The 25,844-nt window shown below is 41.2% G+C and overlaps 1 protein-coding gene across 1 annotated transcript; it reads right to left on the minus strand.

Annotated features, from left to right (window-relative positions):
• Positions 18,675-23,125, minus strand: LOC8074073. The gene is made up of 6 exons (XM_002444951.2): positions 23,015-23,125; positions 22,541-22,891; positions 21,133-21,345; positions 20,722-20,870; positions 20,574-20,642; positions 18,675-20,378 (listed from the first exon to the last, which is right to left on the minus strand). Exons 2-6 carry the CDS (start codon positions 22,829-22,831, stop codon positions 19,043-19,045), a joined length of 2,058 nt encoding a protein of 685 aa, XP_002444996.2. The 5' UTR covers positions 22,832-22,891; positions 23,015-23,125; the 3' UTR covers positions 18,675-19,042.

Consider the following 25,844-nt stretch of genomic DNA (forward strand, 5'->3'; position numbering starts at 1 on the left):
GCGGGGTAGGCCAGGAGCTGGGCCGGTTGCGCGTACTGGGCCAAAGAGGGGAGCGGGCCGCGGGGGAGGGGAAGCAGGCCAGAGGGAAAAGGGAAGCGGGCCTCGGCCAGACCCAGGGAGCTGTCTCCTTTTTTTTCTTTTTATTTTCTTTTGTTTCAAGGCCATTTCAAAAACAAGTTTGAAAAATCATTTTAAAATCAGTTTAACTTACCTTTAATCAAATCCACACAATACAATGAAAATAATGCTCCAATATGAATGCACAACAAGTTGCTACACCCTATGATAAATTTTAATTAAATGAAAAATATTATTTTCCTATGTTTCATAAGCTCAAAAATTCATAATTAAATCATTTTCACCTATTTCAAAAAGGAGTCAATTTTAGGGTGTTACAATTCTACCCCCCTTAAAATGAATCTCGTCCTCGAGATTCGAAAGAGACACGGATTCCAACAGAGAAACAGAAAAAGATACTGATAACTATTTCAACTTCACAACTGGCATTCCAAATGCAAACACTTGTGTCTCGGGATCACAACTTGTGAACAAAATTTCCATAAAACGTCTATTATTCGTAATTGATCAAGGTCCATCTTGACTACCAACTTTTCACTCATACAACTCAAAGACGTGATAACTTAGCATGGATATGCCTCCTCAGGTAGGAGCGGACCACCTTGATACTCAATTCTTTTCCCTGATGGTGCGGTTTAAAAAAAAATCCACTGGGTAGCACAGATCACTCCTTTGTTTGCACATAACCATAAGATATCTCAGAAGACAGTTATCACTTCATGATAGTTTAAAATGCATCTTCCAGTGGTACAAAAAGTACTACCCCCCTTAAGACGAGGTTGGTTGGGGGACATTAGGGATTAATTCTCCTATCCTTTTTAGACGCTACACATCATAGTCTTTTAAATTCCTTGTATCAAGTCTCTTAATCCAAGGTTGGTTTCAATACTAAGTTCCATCTATTGGTACCTTTATCACAGTTAAGTTGTTTCACTCTGGCATCCCAATTATAACTTCGTAAACTTTGGTGTCATCTGATCCTCACAACTCTCAATCCATGAGTATCAGCCATGACATAAACCTCCATTGGTATTAGCACACTCCAAGTGGAATGATATCTTGAAACAAACCAACATACCAAGCTCTTGATGTCCTTGTAGATGTTCCAGTTATTAACCACTTCTTCTCCTTGTAGTTCTTTAATTGGGCTACCCCCCTTAAGAAAAGTCAACTAGGGGACCAAGAAAGGTAGCTTGCATACTTTCCAGACAAGTTAACATTGAGAACTTCTAACATCCTAAAGAACTTATGTGCAGTGGAGCAAACAGGTATCCTGAAATTTCCTCGCGATATGAAAAATACCAGCGTAGTAAAACAGGTATAACTCTTATTCCGTTAATCCAATAGAGTTGCAGATTATATCGTTAGAAAACTTATGAAATTCCCTACAACTTTCATGTAGAAGTCCTCCTTAGGTTCTGTCTTTAAGCATAGGTAATAACCAAACATAATATCCTTCCTGATAATGTCTCAGCCAAGGTGCAGTAACTTCCAGAAATTATATCTAGAGCTCCTTAAATCATCTGCAGATGATCCTTATATTGTTTAAAAGCTTATGAAATCCTCTACAACTTTCGTATACAACTCTTTCCCAGCTTCTGACTTCAAGTTGGCCGAAAATGGGGAATACCAAAACTGCCCAGACTTTGATACAGAACAGAAACATCCAATTGCATCTGTCATATCTCAGGTTCTACTTATCCAAATAAGTTCTAGCTTACACCGTTGGAAAGCTTAGAAAATTGTCTACAACTCTTCTATAGAACACTTTTCCAAATTCTACAGTTATATTTGTCTAGAACAGTAGGCAACCGAACTGATCCAGATTCCTGACAGCACATATGTATCATCTTGTGATTTTTGTAACTTCCAAACCATAATAGATATGAGGGTGATCCTTGCGGTCAGAGAAATATCTTGAAGTCTAGTTGTTCCCAGAAAAATTTGATAAACTTTGCACGATCAGATCTTGAGATACACCAGAATCATTGCAGTCTGCTTCAGAAAACAGCAAAGGATAGAAACAGGATATAACCAAACCCAACTACTTATTTCACTACTCCTTATGCCTTAGGCCTATAAACTAAATGATATCGTGGAGAAAACCCACAAGATCATTGCACTCATTACAAAGATCCAAATCAATCATAAGCATAATAACAAACCAAACCAAGCATCAAAGGTTCACACTTCAAGCATTAACTCAACTTGCGGTACTATCGTTCTCTTCCTATTAAGGGCAAAGATCCTAAAACTTATATTTCAAGGACACAAGAAGGTGGTAAGAAAAGGTTCTAATAGCATACCAAATCAAGGAGTGAAGGTGAGAGCAAGTACTCTTAAAATAAGCAACAAGGTAGAGAAATAGCAAGGATAAGGATATAGTATGGATGAAAATATCAAGGTTTATAGAGCAAGGATTTTATGACAATTCCAAAACCTTAAGATGACCAATTTCTAACTAGGCTTGCGTCCTACAGTCAGCATTGCTTTGATACCACTTTGTCACACCCATATTTTAAGGACAAAACCAGATATACACCATATGTGAGTTTTAAAAGCCAAATCTCACATATAGCTACAAAATAAGGGGTAATATCAAAAGACAATGCATAAATTATATAACGAACGTAGTATAAAAGATATAACCTTTGATAGCAAACAGCGGATAGACAACATCAAACTTCGGGTATTAACTTCTCTCCACAGGATCCAACTGACTGGTTGAGCACAAGCCTAACATCTCCTGAAGTGTGGGGGAAATTGCAAGAGTGAGCACATATCGTACTCAACAAGTATAACCAGGGGTTCATGAGGCTCAAATGGCTGACACTGGTTTAACTGCATTTAGCTTTTAATAGTAGATAACATATTTAATCATTGGATAGCAATATCAAGGTAGCATACTAAATCCCATAACCACATGATCAATGTGTACAAGAATTAAGAATAACACATATAAACAACATAATAAACCATCATTTATCATCATTAGTCATGTTCATCAGAGTCCGCCTATTCCGTCAGTTTTCCGGGCCGCCCGTATCCGTGGGCACGGCTAGTATACCAGATTTAACACTCTGCAGAGGTTGTACATCTTTACCCATGAGTCGTGATTTACCCTTTCGCCCGAGGTCATGAGTCTCTTAACCCCCTTCCTAGGGAGGTCGGCAGGGATCACTATGAAGCCTTTCAAAGATTTCGTCTAACAAGTTAGGGCCATTAGATTCACTCGGCAGGCAGATATAGAGCCCCCCTTCCATGGCACATAACTCGCAGCCTATACACATGGACAGAGGCCACACTATACCCAACGTGTCTAGCCATTCTTACGCCATTTAAGGTAACCGCTAACAAGCTAGAAAAAGGTCCTCATACTGAGCTAAAACCAGAGCCATGTAGCCCTCATGGTTGTACGAGTTGTCCCAGCTTTTGCCAAGGGATAAGTCCTTACGGAGGGTCAAGATCAATCTAGCAAAAGCTAGAGTTCTTTCCACCCTTTATGTTCAAGTTGCTGAAAAGCTTATTTTATTGTTTATTGCATATTCAATATTCATGTTACAAGATCATGGATTAATAATCAAGCACTAGCAAGAACTACCCAAATGCATATCCAAATAGGTAACAAGGAATTCAGGATAACAATCATCTATGATTTTGCTAAGGTTATCAAGGTGAAAACATGCATATGATATATAACGTATTAATTGTGTATAGGTAACAAGGATGATCCCAAGTTATACTTGCCTTGCTCAAAGCTCTCCTGAGCCTGCTGGTCTTTAAAAGCTTGGTCTTGATCAACAACGCACGGCTCACCGTCTATTCCCAAACATCAATCAACAGCACGCAAACAATCGGAGACAAACATACACGAAGCAAACAAGCTATAATTAGAACAATACACCAAACAGTAGTAAAACAAATATAAAAGTTTATCAAAATATTCTATGCAGCGCTACGATCACACAAACGTAAAGTTCACGAAAATCGAAATTAAAACATGAAAGATATGAATTTTCTAAGATTTCCTATAGATAATTAATTAATTAAATAGGACCACGAAATTAAAAAGTTTCAAACTGAGTAAACAATTTTACTAACATGTAGAGCTCATTAATATGAATTCAACGCAATTTGAATGGACAAAAACGAAATTAAGATGAATATTTTATGAGCTAGATAAAATCAGTGGCAGTTTTGTAAATACAAGAAAACGTATTCTCGGAGTCAATCTGGTTGTTTTCCGTTTTCTAAAAGAGAAAGCGTATTTTTGAAATCCGCTTTGGACTGCGGGTTTATTCTTAAAAAGAGCAGGGGTTCTTTAGCAAGAGTTACACCGAACCGTTACCTTCTAATCTCGTTCGCTGGTGCTTGATCGGACGGTCCGCAGCGTCCCAAGGAGGTCACGGCAGGGGTCGGCCGCCGGGTGGAGCTCCAGCGCGGCGGCGCCATTGGAGGCTCGCCGGAGTTCTCGGTTTGAGCGATTCCGGCCACTAGAACGCAAAAAGAATACACCGGGCGGAGGAGAATCTCGTGCCGAACTCATCTAGGGCCTAATCTGGAGCCGAGGGAGAGCGAAGAGGGCTTGCCGCGGTCGAGAACAAGGTCGGCCTCGCCGAGATCCAACTCAAGAGAACACGGCGACCTAGGGCTTGGTTTCGCAACATGGATGCAAAGGGGTGTTGCGGGGTGGATTTGGGAGTTTTATAGGGCTCGGTTCACCGTGGATGGCAAGGAATCCCGTGCGTATCGGGTTTTGACACCCGGTCGAGAGTCCAGCACGACTCCGACTTGGGGTTGAAGAAGGCTGGCTGTCGGGTGGGGTCCACTGGTCAGAGAAAGAGAGAAGGAGAGGGCGCGGGGTAGGCCAGGAGCTGGGCCGGTTGCGCGTACTGGGCCAAAGAGGGGAGCGGGCCGCGGGGGAGGGGAAGCAGGCCAGAGGGAAAAGGGAAGCGGGCCTCGGCCAGACCCAGGGAGCTGTCTCCTTTTTTTTTCTTTTTATTTTCTTTTGTTTCAAGGCCATTTCAAAAACAAGTTTGAAAAATCATTTTAAAATCAGTTTAACTTACCTTTAATCAAATCCACACAATACAATGAAAATAATGCTCCAATATGAATGCACAACAAGTTGCTACACCCTATGATAAATTTTAATTAAATGAAAAATATTATTTTCCTATGTTTCATAAGCTCAAAAATTCATAATTAAATCATTTTCACCTATTTCAAAAAGGAGTCAATTTTAGGGTGTTACAGAGCCTCTGGCTCGGCAACGTACGATTCAAGGACCAGCCATATCAGGTGGCTCAGGGGTAGGCACGCCCACAGACACCTTGGAGCTTGCACACGTCTAACGGCAGTGGCCAATCGCGCCGCCATGCCGCATACTGGGGGTGCTGCCAGCACAGGCGCCCGCAGCGTGGGCACAAGCGGTGCAGGGGAGGAGAAGCGTCGAAAAGGAGAAGAAGCTGGGTATATATTTGTTTGACTGGATTTGGACGAGAAGCTAGAGAAGCCAAAGACAAGCAGAGGAGAAGCTGGCTAGAGAGGAGAATGAGAAGCACTTCTGGACAAAAGCAGCTCCAACCAATCTGAGGCATTCGACACGAGAGCGGACGAGCAAGGTATTTTGGATGTTGCTTCTGGCGGAGTTGTCTCAAATTTCTTGAGCTAGTGCAAAATAATTTACCATTGCCCGAGGTAGATAGCCCCTCTCTTTATACCATGCAGAGGAAAAGAATCAACATGATTTACTCTTATGGCGTGTATAATAAGAAGATACGGTAGCAGAGATGTGAGATAGAAAATAATCGATAAGATACCTGCTAAACAGAGGTAGCTCCATGCTGTTTGGACAGTTTCCCTCTGTCAGGAGCCAGATTGAGCGAAACATGAGCAAACGAAGGCATTGAGAATCCAAGAGCCTGAAGAAGAACGCAACATTCCAACAAATATATTTTCTGTGATAACTTCTCGAGGGGTCAAGATTATGTATCATGAAAAAAACAAAATAACAAAAGGTAAAAGGTATTACTTTGTAAATTAGAGCCTATTGCAATGTGTCTGGTAAATGCTCTTTAGCTCTGTAACAAAACATGGTAAACACTTACTCCAAGGGTGCCTGACATTTAAAAGAAAAGCAGCAACCTCATGGGGCTTCACCCGTGTAATCTGATATTGATGAATGGAAAGCATTTAAGATCATTTCGGATGAGTGGACAACATTTAAGATTATTTCCTCATGATGAACTAATCAAGGCTTTTGAAGATAGGTGGAAGAACACAGGTATTATCCAGGAATCTGAAACTGTTTTTCACTGAGGTAAAATTGCAAGCCATTTTATTTTCTTGTGTACCTAGGGTGTCCTATTTGGATGTCTTTGTCCACAAGATCAAAGCTATTGGGAAGATGAAAAACATAGTGCCTTCTATTTTGGAATGACAATAAAAAGGTTTCATTTATAACTATCAATTTTCTGAAGCTGTCTGGCTATGTGCAGGAATAATCCTCATACTGTGAGATATAATTAAAAAATAATTATCTCAAATAGAACCTCACCTGGTTGTCGAATAAGCAGATACATGCATGCTGAACTAAAATGTATCATTGAATTAACCTGCAGAACCTTCAGATTTAGAAAAACTATAAGCAGCACCATATATATGCGGGTCATTTGAAATTAGAATTATGAAAAGAGGTTAACATACATAGTAAGCATATGATAGCACATGGTTTTACATGATGGAAAAAATGGAAGCATTAGTTTTTAGGAGAAAGGAACAGAGGCATTAGTTTTTAGGAGAAAAGGAACATGTAATTCTGTTTTGTGTCTGTTGTATACCTACATTGATTTGCAGGTGCATGGCTGCTACATTTTCTATAGCCTTCTTTTTATCAAATTACCTGATCATATCTCAAATTACATCGATCGTAACACCGCATAAAATAGGTTCCAAATCTGTCGAAAAAGTTAGGGGGCATATACAACTATCACGAGCCTTGCCTGTGGCTTTTTAACCTGACAACTATAAGAGCTCAATGACAACATAGACGATGAAATTATAGTAGTGCAGCTTTTTAGTGGGAAGCTAAATATTTTTTTATGGTCTAAACTAAGTAAATTCATGCAATCCTATAGTAGTGCAGGTTGTTACCTCGTGTAGTCTGTCTAATCACACCTGTGCTGCTAGCAGTAGGAGGCGCAGGCAGCCGACATGCTGTGAACCACACTTCGCTGTAACCTTGGCCCTTCATAGATAAACCACCAAATGGAGCTGTTTTTATTTGTATCTATACAAATTGTCTTGTAACAATAGTCAACAGGTTAGAAGGCGACAAACTCTTCTGCAAATCATGAATGGAGCAAGGTATGTAATTTATGGAAAGAAAAAAAATATGCACGGCAAACAAGGATACAAACTAAATCTATGGAAAATCAGGTATCCATAAAACAAAGATCATGATCTATATAGCAGGACGTACATGCATTTGTTCCAAAAGTTTTCATGTAAACTAAAATCTTAGATCAAACTACTCTTCAGAAGAACTATATATGACATACTAATTATTTTCCCTATTTCCTTTCCGTACTGCTGTTACATGTATATTTGATCTGTAGGCACTGCAAATTGCCTGCATATTGCCTAGGCAATAGTACGCATAGCAACAGAACTCAAACAACACTAATATTAGTAGACACAATAGGTTGTAATTAGACCAAATCCGAGCATTAAGGTAGGGTGTGGGTGCTCGGTTTTGCACTTTAGACAGGGAAGAGAAAGGGTTGCCGAACCTGGAGGTGGAAACGCAGAACGGCGCGGCCACGCAGCCGCCGAGGTGCGCCCATGGAGGGGCCGCCGTGCTTGTGCACGGGCCAAGCGTGGGCTACGTACGACCTAGCGCCGGCGAGGCACCGGACCTCTGGTGTACCCACTGTCGGGTGCTAGGGCAAGCGCCCGTTGCTGGGATTCAACCACGTGGAGGGGGAGGGAGAGGAAGGAGAAGTGGAGACGGTGGGGAAGGGAAGGACGGGGCGGCGATGTGGCTCAGGAAGTGGCAGGTAGGGTTTCAGCGACATGGCTGGGGGTGATGAACCGATGCACCGGTGCAAGACCCGGCGAGGGCCGCCATGGCCCTACGCTTGCGGCGCGAGGAGGGAGGGTGTGGAGGAGGATGAGGGTGGCCACCACCGCTCCGAGGGCCGGCCACCGCCGAGGTCACCTCGCCCCATCGTCTCGGTGTTGTGGGAAGAGACGGAGGGAGCGAAGAGGACAGAGGATGGGGAGAGAAGTTTCCTGAAGTCCTAAAGTAGGAGCAGAAGCCCTTGTATATATTTGGTGGATCGGATTCAGATGAGAAGCTGCAGAAGCTAGCAAAATAAACAGAGAGCGACGAGGATCTGCAAGAAGCCGATTCTGACTGAAGCCGCTTCAGATGATCACAGCCACACGATTCAAGATCGGACGGCCACGGTAATTTCGGGTGACGTGGACCCTGCTTCTCCTGGAAGCCGCCGGATGGTTTAGGGGAGAATTTCTTGACTATAAACAACTAATTAAGTAGGTCTTCTTAGTTGTAATCGTTGAAACCTTATTAGATTGCAAACACCTGCAAAAACCTAATCCCTCATTTTATTCACCAAGATAATACAAGATCATCCAAATTGGCCAAACTTAGCGGCCTGAACACTGGTGGAGCCTCATGGATGCGAAGCTGGGCTGCTGACCCTTGCTGTCAAGAGATTTCTGAAGACCATGTATGTACTCAGCTTTTTTTTTGCGAACTGTACTCAGCTTATTTAGTACCATAAACATCAGTCTTAAACCAGAGCTCATCCTTAATTCATCTCATTCCTGCCTTGACCTTCAGCCATTATCGATCTTCATTAAGGGGACGTTTAGTTCTTCTTTTATCCTAAAATTTTTGGGTTTTAGCCCATCATTTTGTATAATAGAACTAAACAACATGCAAAAATTTTGACAAAAATGTGACTATTCTTCATTTTGAATTTTGGCCTCAAGAGGCCAAAAAAACCCAAAAGAGCCTCATGAGGCTCTAATGAAGACAATAAATTCTGTATTTTTTATGGAACTAAACATAACCCTGAAAATTTTAACATTTTGCATTTCATTATTCCAAAGTAGTTGGTATTTTATATTTTTTGCATTCTACGAAGAATTAACACACCCTAAAAAAATATATGGTACCCGTACGTGTCCAAAGCGCATCACACTTATGTGTGACTAGAGTAGACCATTTTTTTGGTGACATGTGTAAATAAATAAAAACCATTGTAAAGTAATGCAACTTTTACTTGTGTGGCATCGAATCATCACAATATTTTTTGAAACTAATCATCACAATTCGACACAACTTATCCGCCGGATAGAGCTTGTATTATATTTGGTAGATGGACATTTTTTTTGGTGAGAGAACATATAATTTATATATGTTAGGTTTTTTTTTCCTGTGAGTATATATAGGATTTGATTCTCCTATGAAAAACAAAATAAAATTAATGAAGTTCAGAATCAATTATGGCATGAACTAGAATACCTTTTCATAGTTAGGTCTCCAAGAGAAGCAAGATCAGCTGTAAACAATGGCCAAAAAAGAGAAAGGATGAGACCTGTTACGTGGCAAAGGTCACTTTACATTCAATCAAATATTCCCCCAGATCAGATCATCTTGTAGAAGATAAGTATATGTAAAAACATGTTTTTTTAAGAAAAGAAGATCTTTTGCGTGGAAAAAATAGCACAAAATAACATTATTTCTAGGAAGGATGAAAGGTCTGTTACAAGTTGGAGAATATTTTCTCGGTACAACAAGATATGGAGAGACTTGACTAGAAGTTTCAAATTAGTGTGACACAACTGTAAAATGTTAACAAACTGAAACTATTGTCAATATAAAGTATAAGTTCTTCATAGTAAGTAGGTTCTACTACACAGATTATTTTTACAATTCCCTTGCATTTTTTAGGGGTGGTTGATATAGTAAACCACCTCGCTATATAATTGTTATGATTTACAGTAGCATAAAAACTGTCCCTATATAAACTATTTCCATGGTCGATTAGCTTAATAAAATCAATCTGCTCCTAAAAATCTACCTATTTTTAGGGCCAGTTGACAAAAGAAGCCACCTTTAAAAATATAGATTTTTGTGATTGGAGCGGCGGAGCTTGTTTATGTCTACTGCCCCTAAAAATAAAAGTAGGTGTATTTATAGGAACAAAAAAAATCATATTTTTTCAAATGAAGTTATTAGATGGAGACAAACATTATATCAAAATTATAGTAGAGCTTAATGAGACCGAAAAACTTTGTACTTGATGAATTTTGTATTTGGGATCATTATATAGGACGAACTTTACATTTTAAGTTTTTAGATTTGAAATTTAGAATTTTGAATTTTTCAAACGACCTCGAGTGCTCGATGACGAGATCAGCTGAGACTTTATTTTTTTTCTCATTTGAGATTGACTAGGTGCCAACATATTTAATATAAAATCTGTAGAAGTTTATTCAAAAAAAAAAATCATCATATACTTGATCATAAGTGACACAAGGGTTCCCACACGAGGCAAAAGATCCTATATTAGAATCCTGGTGGACGTCTTGTGCAAAGTCTACGCGAAGATTGAGGCTTGTGATTATGTGTTAGCCCCTAGGGCAACTGAAAATATTTTTGAGAACTTATTGATACATTTGAATATATACTTTTATATTTCTAGGGGTGGTTGACTCAACCGTCTCTAAACACCATTCCGAAAAATCAATTTTCATGGGCCGTTGATTTAACAAAAACCTCTCATAAAGATCAATTTTGTGGGGCGGTTGTCTGCAATATCTCATTTCTACTATCATATTAGTGGTGTAGAAGAACTTTTGAAAACCACCTCTAAAAATCGATTTTGACCGTATCTAATTAAAAATAATGTATGAGTAATGCTGGTGGCAGTGAAAATGTGAAATATGGACACATAAAGGTGAAATATATATCTATGTCAAATTCTGTTCAAAACAGGAAATCAAACCAGAACTACTTAACTCTATTTTTTTTTCTTTTGGGAAATTGCTGTACAAAACCAATGCTTTACATGCATGCACGCGGCCCATATGAGCATCTTGGCGGATCTCTTAAGGTTGTCTCAGTCAGCAATGCAAACACTCTTACGAAGTCTAGCCATGCATGATGCAATCTGTGTAGTGGCTGCAACATCATGTGTTGAATAGCACCACCAGCATCATCAACGACGTGTGTGCTTATCGACGACTCATCATATATGACTCATCGTCCTCGTCCACGAAACAGATGGAATATAATCTCTGTGTTCATGTGTACCAGAATACGTGTGCGCATCAGATTCAGGTTCGTCATCGTACATGTGTGTGCGTGTGGATACATGCATGCATGGTTACCACTACAAGTCCTCGCGGCGCCGGAAACGAGAATCAGGAGACAGTCAAAACTCATCCCTCGTCTAGTCTTGTGTGAAATGAAATATATATACATATTCTTCAGAGACAGATATGATCTCGACGGGTAGAAAGATGCATGTGTGGATCATATACATATACATATATATATATATACAGGCCGGCTACTGGTCATGGCTTTCGGTTTATGCATGTGTGAATCGAACATTCCGCCCTACTACATGGTACTCGATCTCTCTGGAACCCGGGCTGGAATTCCTCGCCAATTTCATTGAAGTTCTTGTTCGAATGTAGTCGCATTCACATAAATCTATTCGGGTGAAACTTAAATTAAATTTTATCTAAATTTACCCTAACATATATGAATTAGTTTCTTAAAAAAAAGCACATATAGATTAAGATGAATCCGACATCGTCCGAACCTCTCTCTTTCTGCCAAGTTGGAGTCGGCTAGCTAGCTATAGACATCCAAGGCTTTTTGCCTACTGAAAAATTTAAATAAAAGCAGTCTCTGTTTCCAACGTCAAATTTTTAATTAAATTTCTCAAATGGTTGTACTAGGCTTCTAGAAAATTTGAATCTCATTTTCTAAAATGTTAAGATGCAGTGATTACAAATCATACTTGTTACGTGTTCATTTGGACGGTTGTCCTGATTATTGAGCTAGATATCTTTGTTTTTTTTTTCACTTGACAGCATCAAATTCTACAAAGAGATTGAGCTAATAGAAAACAATGATAATAATTATGTTTCTAAAACTAGTGACATCAACAACTATCTACTCTAGATCTTCCCTGTACATACTACTCCCTCCATACAAAATTACAAGTCATTTTAGTTTTTCTAGATACATAGAGCATTGCAAAAGCATTTAGAAAAAACAAAACATTTTAGAATTTGGAATGAAGGGAGTAAATTAATCACAAGGCTTACAACTTATTATTCTATTTCAACAATCTGTAAAATTTCATAGTTTTAAAATGGCTCTTAAACTGCTAAATCTAGTCACGTCAGAAAGGAAACGAACCTTGGGCCTCTCCGTGTGTGTGAACTTCTAGCGAGCTGGGGTAACCTCATTTGTTGTGTGTCTTGCTTGGGCCGTTGTCGAGCTATGCGAAAGTGGCTTTTTTTCTCATAACCTTTTTTTATAACCTGCGAAGGTGGCTTAGATTCCATTCGACTCAGTATATATCTTGGTCGCTTGGCATTCTTGTTACAAGTTTTGAATTTTGATACACTGGGTCAAAGGCCGCCACATCAGCGCCCAATGGTCAGCTGAGCTGCCATGCATGCTGGCGGGCTTGCCGCACCGGCATGCATGCATGGTAGGACAGCGTGTATCAGCTGCGCATGGACGCAGCCAAAAAAGTTTTAGTTTAAAAGATCATGTTAGAGATAAAAATAGTATTAGAAAAATTGTCCTTGTAGGAGGCTCCAACGAAGACTAGTGAAGCGTGAGTTTTTTTATACATCGGAGAAAAAAATATTGCCGAACGGCACTCTCTAACTCTTTCTATTTCGTAATTACATTCTTGAATTACTTGTTGTGTGATTCACCTCCCTACTCTAGCTTGCTATAGGTTTGGAACTTACGTTAAAAATAGCAACACATTTATTAGAAAAACCTAGTGCACATGTTAGAAGGCAAGATGTCTATTTAATGGGTTGTAATAATCTCGGTGGAGATAAGCAAGAATAGAAAGAAGGGCCTTCTCTCTTACTCGACCATGGGCAAGGCCCCTGGGCAGCCCCCTCTCTCGCTCGCAACCTCGATCAACATGCAACCGCCATACCATCTAGTATCGGAGATGCTAGGTTCCACGCGGATTTGTCCCAACTTCCATCGCCTACTTCAAGTCGATGGCACTACTTTTAATGTTGTCGATCCTTCATGTGACGTGGGCAATGCACCATCTTCAAGTGCCAGCACCATGTCAACCCTATAGCTCGTCAATCTATAATAGTAGCTGTGCTACAGGAAGACATGGCCCTACGACTCCCAAAAGCAAGAGTGTCTCCTGCGGCGATTGTCCCATCGATCAAGGATCTGCACGCTGATATAAGGAATACAATAGCCCAGATGCAAGCCATGGTGGAGGAGTTGTTGCAGCTACTATAGTTCAAGAAGACGATGAACATCACGATGGAGCCAGTGAAGAAGGTGCATATCCTCGCCAGGTGTTGGCAACAGTCCTTGCCAGGTGTTGGCGACAGTGCTTTTTATATTACAGGCTGCAGCACGCGGACTCCTAGCGTGACGGCGAGCATGGGCCATGCGAAATCTGTGGGTGATCGAGCCTCGTACCCCTCCGCAGTTTCTCCAAGTTGTGTATCATCGCACTGAGGACCTTGATCTTGTCTGCCGTGTCAAATATCTTGGGCGTGTTGTTTCCCATGTGGGCAGTGGGCATGTTGTTTCCTCCGTGGGCAGCAAACTCATAGTCGGCAGCATTGGCGGTTGCGGAGGTGCACCCCTCCCCGCCATTCTTCATCAGAAGCCCTCCTCTCTTCTCTATGTGGTGTGGACCAACGGCCGTCCAGTGGGGAGAAGGCATGGTTCACCAGTAGGAGCACACCGAGTAGCACAATCGCATGCCGTCACCGGCCACCACAAGGGGACCTTTGTTGGTCGTTGTTGCAACCACTTCTAGGTGGCCATACACATGCACCCCCTTTGTCCTGATGGTGTCCAAGGGATCAGGCGTGGTTGATGGTGTCCCCCTCAATTGAAGAGGCCACAAAAATAAAGCGTTCAAGTCCATTTTAGGTTGAAAATAATAAAATGAGCCAAGATGTAAAAAGCTTGTTTTTAGGTTGTAGCTTAAGTATAAGTTGCTTGTCAAGGATGGGTGCAGTGTTAGAGGCGTGTGATGGCATAAGTGGGCAAGGAAAGACCTCACGTGGCCTAAATTTTAGGAGGAGAAAATCAAGCATATGGTGGAGAGCTCTAGAGGACTGGGTAAAGGGGATGTGAGGTGGAGGACTTAGCAAAGGGGATGACCATGCATGCACAAGAGACTGCACAAGATGTCTATTTAATTGGAAGATAAGCAAAAATTAGAAGAAAGAGCCTTCTCTCTTGCTCAACCGTGGGCAAGGCTCCCCGGCCGTCTCCCTCTCTTTCTCTCTCTCAACCTGCAGCCACCATAACAGCACTTATTGATAGAATTTATGTAGTTTTTTATAAGTGGTTTTTAGCGTTAGTTTTTAAGTGGCCTAATTCTCTCCTCTTAGGCCTCACAGTCCCTTCTCTCTCTATATAAACTCTCGAGAATTGTAAGTATATATACCACCGGCATCTTCCTTCACAGGTTATTACTGAACTAAATATGTCGCGTTCCCTTAACTTTAGCAGAAGTAAATTGTCTATTATCACTGCTCTAGAAAATACTGGACTTGTATTGCTCTATTAGAAAAAAAAAACGCTGCAAAAAGGAGCTCGTTTTTCAGAGCAAGGTACTTTTATATTCCATTGCCACATGATCCTTATTACCAGCTAGGGCCTTGTTTACTTCCAAAATTTTCGGCAAAATAGGAATAGTAGCATTTTTGTTTGTATTTGACAAATATCGTCCAATTATAGACAAACTAGGCTCAAAAGATTCGTCTCGTCAATTCCGACCAAACTGTGCAATTAGTTTTTATTTTCATCTATATTTAATACTCTATGCATACGTTTAAAGATTCGATGTGACAGAGAATCTGAAAAATTTTGCAAAATTTTTCAGGAACTAAACAAGGCCTAGGTTCATGCATGCATGTTGCTTTGTGCAGAGCTAGCTTCTAGCACAACAGTGGTTTTCCCTCTTTTTACCAATGGTAAATACTGTGGCGCAATTTTCGGAAGACCATGAATTAATTCTCCATCGCCTCTCTGTTCCTTTTTTTTTGTGTGTGTGTCTATAGGTCGTTAATTATGTCCAGAATCTCCCGTCCTACACATCACGGCCTATATAAGGGCCGGGCACATCTACTTCCTCCCTTCACCACATCCATTCATACATATCAGTCATCACCACTAAAACACACTTGTGATAGAAACCATGCATCTTTCTGCATGGTGTTGCAGCATGCATTGGCAACAATGCCATGGCACATTTATATGAAGCTTTGAGATCGACCAGCAGGATGTGGAAAGGGCTCTAGATATTTGTATATATAGAGAGATTCTCAACAGACAGTAAGCAAAGGCGTGATTTATATATGAAGGCTTGCATTGTTGGGATGTGCCTGGCTCCCTGTATGCCACTCATCTAGATCAACAACTACCTATGGTTGCCTATGATGGTTGGCGTGCACGGTGCCAAGCATATCTCTCTATTTCCGAGCTCATTTTCGAACCCTTTCTTTCGCTCCTCTCGTTTATTTTTAAGTTAGTTTACTTGTATTTATCACCCATTTGTATTATTTTATATGTATGACTTCCTCTCTATGGTGTGTTTATTTGATCTGTTTGGTGGTGTACAATGGTTGTTCTCATGGCATTTAGGAAGGCTGTTTTCTGCACATTCAAACAAATGTTAACCTTTATAGGTAATAAGTACTAATTAGTTTGAATTCTCCATGACAGTTTTCAGATATCCATGATTTAAGCGAAACTTTCATTGGAAGATTTGCATGACTTCCGATCAAATAAATGTCCATGTAATTCAATTTCCGTACTAATTAATAGGGACTCTAATTGATTGTTTATTACTCCACGTTAGATATTGTTTTAATGTTTTTTTTGTATTGAAGCCTTTGCATTGCAAGCATAGGCGGGGTAAGGGTTGTCTACAAGATATTAAGTGCATGAAACTAATAGCATTTGATTCAAAATATTTGCATTGTCATTATCTGATTACTAGCATGTTTATTACTCTACAATGCCAGTTATTGTTATTAACTTGTCACAAGGAACGGAAGGATTTCTGAAGGGGGTAAGAGCAATGGAAGCCTTGGTTCAAACTGTTTAGTAAGAAGCAAGATTCAGATAACCACAGTAAGCACCACCACGTGTGTCACAAGGTAATTAAAGTGTCCTCAAGGGGTGGAACATAAACAAGTCATGAGTGACTGCCTTGATTTACAGAGTTTGTCCAAGTTATGGGAGAACGAATCCAAATAATTTCATACAAAGGCTTGTATTCTGTATTTGAAACCCTGAGCGTTGGGGCCGACGCTGCTCAGGTGAGGGTGGGGGGCGGGGGGCTCCATTGCCGACTGGTGGGAGCAGTGGAGACAGAGATGGCACGGAGAGAAAAGGAAGGGTGCCAGCACCCTCTTCGCGCTCGTGGCATGGGAGCTATGGAAAGAAAGGAACGTAAAATTATTCTGGAAGAAGGGGCCACCAGCGCGCAACTCCTCACCACGATCAAACAAATTGCCAACCTTTGGATAGAGACGAGAGCGCGCCACCTAGGAAATTAGCCCGCGAGTAATCGCCACGTGTAATCAGACTAGAGAGGCTGCGCATTTTGTATACTTCATCATCCCTAGCGCGCCCGTGTGCGTTGTAAAAACATCTTCTTAAATACAAAGATACGCAAAACTTTTGCGTATTCGAGAAAAGAAAACTTTGCAGACAGCAGGATACCAAATGAACAACTGGCAGCTGCATTTGAGGAGTTGATCTGCTGTGTTTCTCTGAAATACGTGTCTAGGCGCGGTCACGAAAAGGAGTTCGTCTGCTGTTCAAAGAGCACATGGCTGGCGGTTTTGTATATCTTCAATAATTCATGTATCATTGAAATGTAATTATTTCATTCATTTTGTCGGCAAGAAATAAAGGCTCGACGCCTGCTTAGTGAGTTTAGATAGATCTATATTTATATATGTATAATGTATCCATTCAATCAATCATAAATGTACAGAGCGTAAACCTTGCATGCATGGAAGTCTGAATTCAGTGCAAATTTGTTCAGAATGAAGCCACCGATTTCTCGGAATGCCATCGATTACCACTCGACAATCAACATGCATGAGATTCAGGCTTAACGACAGTAAAGTGCAAGTTGCCGATTACCTCTCTATCACAGTACCGGCACGTGAAAATCGCACTGTGCCGTGTCTTCTCTCTCTACCTGTCCAGGAAATAACTGAAGAAGATGGCTGGCCGGACGGCATGATTGAGCCGGTAGAACAGTTCCCCATATAGTAGTCACCCTGAAAAAAGCCATCCACAGATGATTCAGGTAATGGTGCAGTCACCAAGGCCCGCCCGTCGGCCGGCTGCCACTTCTGACGGCCGCACAGTTTATATAGCAGTAACTGTGTGTACCTCAGATGAGTGTGATGAGAGATCTCACATGCCCTGTGCATCCCTACCTCCAAATGCATGCATGCATCCATTGCTAGCTGCAGCGGTCACTGCTCACACTGATGACTGGCCACGCAAGTGCACAAATACTGATCTGTGTATGACTGCATTCGTATCACATCACAAGAGAGAAATGTGAAGCAATGCGACTAGCTTCGTTATTGAAAACCAGGGATAGATATGACTGCATTCATTCATTAACAGATGATCGAGAGGTTGAAGAAGAGTATCTTACCATTCATAGACAGTGCAGATCGATCACATATGGAGATACTTGTGTATATAAACAAGCACCAGGACGAGGATTCAGCAGGTAGACAGCTCGATATGTGAAGCTAACAATCATGCACCAGAATTATTAGAGGCCAAACCCTGGCACCGGCGAGGCGAGGCTGCCTCGCCGGCAGCCTTGTCGCCCTCATCGAAGTTCCGACAAGGCGCTACACGTCATGACAACTGAGCTGGCAGCATCGCCTCAGCCTTGGGGCCCAAGTCCAGAGGTTGCAGATGAAGCTCAAGGCTGCCGGCCAGCCAGCCATTGCTGCCCCTGAGGAAGGACAGCCACCATGTTAGGACACCCAGAACCAGCTGCAGTAATGGAATCCGTCAGGCTCCAGTGTGTAGACAAGCTAGAAAATGCCACAGGAATGAGCACTATGCAGATGCAGGAGGCTGCTCAGTAGCTGCAACTGTGTCCATTTGCAAACTGCAGTGCTCTCCATTGCTTGTTCCTGCACTGGACAAGAGGAGGGAGCACACTCAGATCTTGCAGCGCCCCATTATGCAGGAGATGTCCAGCCACAGATGGAACCATGTACTAGCATCTAAACAGTAGTGACAAGAGTCCAAGCAATTTCATGGTAAGCCACATTGCGGAGGTGGTGTGAAATCAGGGAAGGAAAAGACTCTCAGTCACAAAACAGTGACACACACTGAGAATTGATAGACAGACCACCACTTTTTACAGATACTTTGGCACACTAGTGATAAAGAAAATATATACAGATATCATGATCCATCGATGTGCCAGGAGTATGAATGGTGGGCTATGAAGAAATTCGCAGAGTTTTCTGTAGCTATGCTCAATCTCAAAAACAGAACCATTTGAAGCGAAAAACCGTGTACAAGGAACTATTTCACAGATCCCATCTGTAGTTTGAGTGCAAACAACATGTTGCTGGAAAGGAGAACTTCCATCAACAGCAAGGAACAAGGACATAGTTACACAACATTTTGGTTGATCTCATTTGTGATTTCCTGGAAGACCCGCAGACGGTTCTGTGGCCTCCATGACCCTGTACTTGCCTCATTATTATGCCAGCGATGAGTGGCCTCAACGTGACTGGAACACTGAGTGCGTTCGTTATCATCAAACAGAACACAACCATGGCCATGTCCTTCACCCTTTGATTTCCAGTCAGGAAAAAGAGCGCGCTGAGATGTGTTGCTTCTCCGTGGTACTTGGTTCGTGTCTGAGGCTCTCTCATGGGGATGAACTGTGTCAAGCCTTTGCCAAACTCGATTGTTGTGGTCTTGTGCCTTATGCTTGCTCCATGTCGGAGCAGTCCTCACAAGATCCCGGTTCACGTTCTTATCCATGGAGATTTTGGAGTCATTCTGTCTCCATGAAGCTGCTGAAGAACCTTGCAGTTGACCACCCATGAATGGTCTTTGATGGGTCCTGCTTTCTTGAGAGGCCAATGGTGTTCTGTATTCCAGCTTACTTGCATGCTTACTGCTCTCCTTTTGTTCAGTAGTTCCCACACCAAGTGTTGACTTGCTTTCACCCAATTGCTGTTCATCCTTCGCCACCATGTCAGCCAATGGTTTATCATCACCCAATTGTTGTTCCTCTTCATCCACCATGTCAGCCCATGTTTTCTTAACACCTTTGGTCAATAGCTTCCCTTCTTGCATGGGAGTCTCACTAGCATCTAGGTTTCTTTCAGAGTTTGGCAAGCATTCAGTTGGAATAGGAGTCTGAATCTGATCATCATGAATACCGATTTTTGGTGCCTCTTTAACTAGCCTCTTTCGTAGTTTCTCAAGTATTGAATGAGGTGTAGCAGCATCATTGAACAGTCGAGAAAGATCTTGGAACTCTGCAAAGCTTTCATTCTTTTCTGCACCAGCAGTAACCATAATGTGTGGTTCTTCACGTCTCAACTGAGTTATGGGAGATGGAAGCCATGAATTGCAATTCTCATGCTTCTCTGCATTTTGTGAAACTGAAATATGTGGTCTTTTATATTTCAGTTCACTCAAAGGAGTTGATAGTGTTTGTGGCTGTAGATCTACAAGCATCTCCACATCATCAGCAAGAAAAATCTGTGATTCTTTGGACTTCGCCTGAGTTATGGGAGAGGGGAGTGATTGCAATTCAAGTTCCCTAAGCATTTCAGTAGCCCGGGAAAGAGACTTCACATGACTTTCATCATCACAGTTGTAAGGTATAGCTTGAATCAGGTATTTAGCTTCAGCCACCTTTCCAGTCTTCATCAAACAGATGGCCAAGTTACACTCTTTGTTGTAGTCAGCTTCTATAGCAAGAGCTTGCCTGTGCCAAGTCAATAGTAGCCAGAATTAGTTTGTTTCCCTTTTGAGATAAAGGGTAGGTGCACACAGCACACCACATGCAAGTATGTCATTCACACACTTAGTATTGTGGCGGGATTATAGGTTCATCTGCAATATGCCATTTGAGAAAACTCGTGACATTTAGAAATGGGAGAAGAATGAACTCAAGATGTACCTGTAGAGCATCTCTGCTCCCTCATAATTTTCGGACTGCATATAGGCCCAAGCAAGGTTCCCCAATAGCCTTGGCAAGAAACAAGGAACTTAGTTTGAATAGTGTTTAAAAGTCAAATCTCAAATGGGAATATAAAGATTTCCAGTACCTTGCTTTTTCATCTCTGAGAGACAGGTAGACTACCCTTCCATGAGATTTAGACATTTTTGTTTTCCACCGACCAGAAGCTAGCTCCTCATCAACAATTCGCAGCTTTATTGTCAGCATTTCGATCTGCTCATCTGTCCTACCACATTTCTGGTTTAACATGAAAATTATTAGTTTCAGAAGAAATGTGTTAGTGACATTTTCATCCAAAATTCATGTGATAACTAATTATTTTAAGATGACTCATTCGCATTGGACAATGTGATAATTAATTAAATGTGTTCAATATGCATCTGCCTAACCAAGTTTTCGAGAAAAAAAAATGTATCTGCATAACCAAACCAATGGAGCTACAGAGGAACTGTTAGCTTATAAAAATGAACCTCTTTCTTTGAAAGGACAAACAATATACCTTGTATAGATCTAGAAGAATATTGTCAAGGGACTCCTGAGCTTCATAGGGACACCGATCACGAAAGGATCTTATTGCCTCAATGGCTTCTTCAGCCCGATTTGCTTGTTTCAGTACATTGGCCATATCCTTCAATGCGCTCTCAGTCCGGTCACCACTGTTTATAGCTGCCCAAAACAATGGAACGGCCTTGTTGGGGTCCTTTTCAACTATCTGGAATAACAGAAACAACATAAGGACACATAAAAATCTGCATATTTAGCTTATGGTACTTCATATGTTCAGGATGTCAAACGCAATTTTTTAAATGAACATCCACAATTCCAAAAAAAAAAGTTGATGCCAGTACACATAAATAGTGTCAATCCAATCTCTCGGTACAGCAGGTTTCTGGTAATAAGATGCACAATCAGAAGGACCAGTATTTTAGTTTCAATTCCTCACTTCCTGGGAATGCTTACCCAATCTACAATTTTGTTAGTGCAGAGAAATTTCCTGGCATTTTGTTACAGCTACATGGTAATATGGTATTCTAAAACAATAATGGTGATTTCCTTAAAGGATAATACATCATTGCCCCCCAATATGTTACCCTCGAGTCTGCAAACACATATGAGAACGAGCCTGCAGTATAGTGCATACACAGAGGACCAAATGCCATCATAATGCAGCTTGCAGGGTACCTATTAACTGAGGATTAGAAATGTTTGAGTAATTTAATCAGGTCAACATTTTTTTTTCGAGAACATGCAATGGCACGTGTTTCATTAAGCAGTTAATCAGGTCAACATCACATATATATTGATACTTTAACTAATAACTAGATGTTAAAAGACTTTCACAGTCTGCAGAGGACCATTGCATTGCCAGTCTCAACAATTGAGTAAACCTAGTAGACTGTGGCACGTAATCCTCCTAATAACAGTGCGGTTGTAAGGTTTTTGGGCCTAGTTTCCCTTATAAACCAGGTCAATCCTTTTCTTCTTAAGTGAATTGCAGGACTGCCGTGCCCTCTTCGAAGAGGTTTCTTCAGAGGGAAAAAAAACTTTGCCACTTAAGTCAAGGAAGCCACATTTCCCCCTGCGTTTAAACTGGGAGTACATGCAATGCATGTTAGAAACTTTAATTCATTCTTCTGAAATTAAGTACACATACATGCGAAAAATGAAAATCTTTGCTACAGACAAGGGAGAAGGCTTGACATAATTGAAGTGTTAAAGGCCTGAATCCGGCAAGTATCGATCGAACATAACATTGTGTATGAGAAATGCCTAAACCATTTAATGGTAACAGTCGCCAGTCTCATGCGTGAGCTGAAGGGCAGGCTACGACTAATTGCTGACCCGGTAATGCTCGAGTAATTCTGAGCCTAAACATGACCGAAATGGTACTGCCGATGATGAATTACCTGCGCCTGCTTGGCCCGCACGTAGGGCGAATCCAGGGAAGGCGGCGGCCTGGGCGGCCGCGACGAGCATCCCCCGGTCGAGGGCGGCGTGACGCGCGCGCCCCCACTCGTCGGCGGCGTGACGCGCGTGCCGAAGCAACCCGCGCTCAGAGGCGGCGTCCCGTAGCCCGAGCCCGAGCGCTGTCCACCCGCGGCCGCGGGCGTACCAGCAGCAGGGCTCCACCTCGCCGCCCCCGCCCCCGCGCTCCTCGGCGACGTCCACGGCGGCAGCCGCCTCCCGCCGCTCGGCATTGGGTCGCGGGGCCCAACTTCCGTCGAACACCTGTCGTGCGCGCGAGGCCGAGGCTGCACCTGCACCAGTACGACGGTCATGAAGCGGCGATTAGCGTGCCTGCCTGCCTCGATCGTGAGGATTTCCTGTAGGCTCGTCCCGGAGGGCCGGGGGATCAGATCAGAGGATGGAGTAGTGCTCACCTCGGCGAACTTGAAGCCGAGCGGGCGGCGCAAACCCTAGCGGTCTCGCCTGCTTTGGCCTGCCGCGAGGTGGCGAACGGAAGCGCGCGCGTGGAAGGTGGGAGGGGAAGGGGAGGCAAAGGCAACCAGCCGACGCAGCGGCAACCGCCTCGAGTTTATATGCCACGCGTCAAGAGGAGGAGGCTTTTGAATTTCGAACGGGCAGGAAGCTGACGTGGACGGGGCCGTGGGACCCGCGTGTACACGTGGACGTTGCGTCACGTGGAACCCGTCCGGCACGCGTGAATGCGAATGATGACTTGCCGTAGTAAGTGCAGGTCATGTGTTTCATGTGAGAGAATTGCTAACAACCATGGGTTGATTTCATTAACTATATATTCTGATAGTGACAAGATCAAAAGGGAACATTTAACCCGTTATCACTATTTTTTGTGACCGTGGCTAAGCACGTTTTCCATTTTTAATAATAGAAAGTTACAATGTAAGCTTACACTTATCAAGAACCGCACAGTTCTTACGTGACTAGTCGCACAAAGATCAACCATAGCTCACAATTCAATGCTTATATACAAACAATTCTCGCGACCAGAACTAACATATGCCCTGTTTAGTTCAAGTCATGTTTCATGAGAGTGTCATGCACATTAAATAAGATGCTACATAAGCAAAATTGCTGACTTTGTAGGGTCATTAAATGAAGAAGTTTTATCAGATGAGAGAGGAGTTTTATCCCCATGAAACTCATCTGGCTTGGTTACCTAGTTTATAGTCTTAGACCCTGTTTAGACCCTGTTTAGTTTCCAACCCAAAAATTTTTCATCCATCTCATCGAGTCTTTACACACATGCATGGAATATTAAATGTAGAAAAATAAATAAACTAATTACACAGTTTGGTTGGAAATCGCGAGATGAATCTTTTAAGCCTAGTTAGAGCACTCCCAATGCAGAAACCATCGTGGTTTTAGATATTAATTGCAGTGCCACCTAAGCATTTTGCTGATGTGGCAAAAGAGTTATTGAAGAGAGAGAGCAGAAATTATAGAAACTGAGTCTAAGTTAGAAACCATGTCTATACAAAATCCAAGACATAAAGTGATATGATTGACTAAGAATGGAGAGAGAATGAATGTGATTGGATAAAAAATAAGACCATAGTTTCTATATATAGTGTCTATAAAAATTAATAGGTACAGAAACTACATGTAGTTTCTAGCATTGGGAGTGTCCTTAGTCCATGATTAGCCTTAAGTGCTACAGTAACCCACATGTGCTAACGACACATTAATTATGCTTAATAGATTTGTCTTGCAGTTTTCAGACGAACTATATAATTTGTTTTTTATTAGTTCCTAAAAACCCCTCCTGACATAATTCCGACATTTCCGATGTGACACCCAAAAAATTTTCATCTCGAATCTAAACAGGGCCTTAGTAACTGTGCCATGAAACTATGCATTGAGATTGGTCTAAGGTAATTTCAGTGGGAGTTTCATCTGAGTTTCATTCCCATTAAATAGCCTACCACATATGTATTTTTGATGACGACATGGCAGAGTATTTAAAAAGAAATAGAAGAAATAGGTTTTATCTAGATGAAACTCTCTTAGCACGATTACCAACTTTATTAGTCTTGAAAATTAAATGTCTATAAAACCATAGAATGAAACTATTCATTAAAAGTAGGTGCTTCATCTAAGTTTTATTTTATTTCACATGACATGGCAACTTTGAAAACAATATTACAAAACTCTCCACTGAGACTAGCCTAAAAACCAAAAACTTTTCAAGATTCTCCGTCACATCGAATCTTGCGACATATGCATAGAATATTAAATATAGATGAAAACAAAAAACTAATTACACAGTTTGTATGTAAATCGCGAGATAAATTTTTTAAGCCTAGTTACTCTATGATTAAATAATGTTTATTAAATATAAACAAAAGCGCTATAATGTCAAAATCCAAAATATAAAATTGTTTTTTTCCAGAAAAGAGTTCCCTCAAGGCCACCCTTTTCAATATGACGGCGATGATGCAGAATCATTCATCCCCACCAAAACCCCACTTCTTGAGAAGAACTCCCTCCGTTCATAGATAAACGTATTTCTTTGACTCTTATGATTCATATTTGATCGTTCGTTTTATTTAAAAAAATTAATAAATATTATTTATTTTTTATGATTTTATTTTATTATTAGATATATTTTTATAATGATTTATTTATTTTATTATTTATATAAAAAATTAAATAAGACGAGTGGTTAAATATAAATTGTGTCAGTCGAAGAAATATATTTATTTGTAGGAAGTTACGTACCTTCTTTGTCTGAACACTCCGGCCTGCCTAGCATTGGCCTTATTTAGATCCAAAAAGCACTTTTGTTTACTTTTGTTTTTCTTTGACAAACATTATCCAATCATGGAGTAACTAGATTTAAAAGATTTGTCTCGTAATTTATAGGCAAACTGTGTAATTAATTTGTTTTTATTTATATTTAATGAAAAATATCTACATCACCCCCTGGACGATGGGGTGGTGTCTACTTTACCCCCAAATTATGAAACGGTCTAATTTACCTCCTGAACTATCCAAAACCGTTCAAATCACCCTCGGGCGGTTTTTTATAGCGGTTTTGCTACCGTAACAATGGTTTGCTACAGTACCTTTGCTTATGACTTTATCTTTTTTTCTATTTGTTTTCATATAATCTTTGAAAAATCATAGTAAATCATAGAAAAATCATAAAATAGAAAATCTAATTTTATTGGACTCCGCATGAGTAGATCTACGCAATGAATATATAATATGATATATTTTAGTATAAAT

The sequence above is a fragment of the Sorghum bicolor genome, chromosome 7, assembly GCF_000003195.3.
Source record: "Sorghum bicolor cultivar BTx623 chromosome 7, Sorghum_bicolor_NCBIv3, whole genome shotgun sequence".
In the NCBI taxonomy this organism is placed as follows: Eukaryota; Viridiplantae; Streptophyta; class Magnoliopsida; order Poales; family Poaceae; genus Sorghum; species Sorghum bicolor.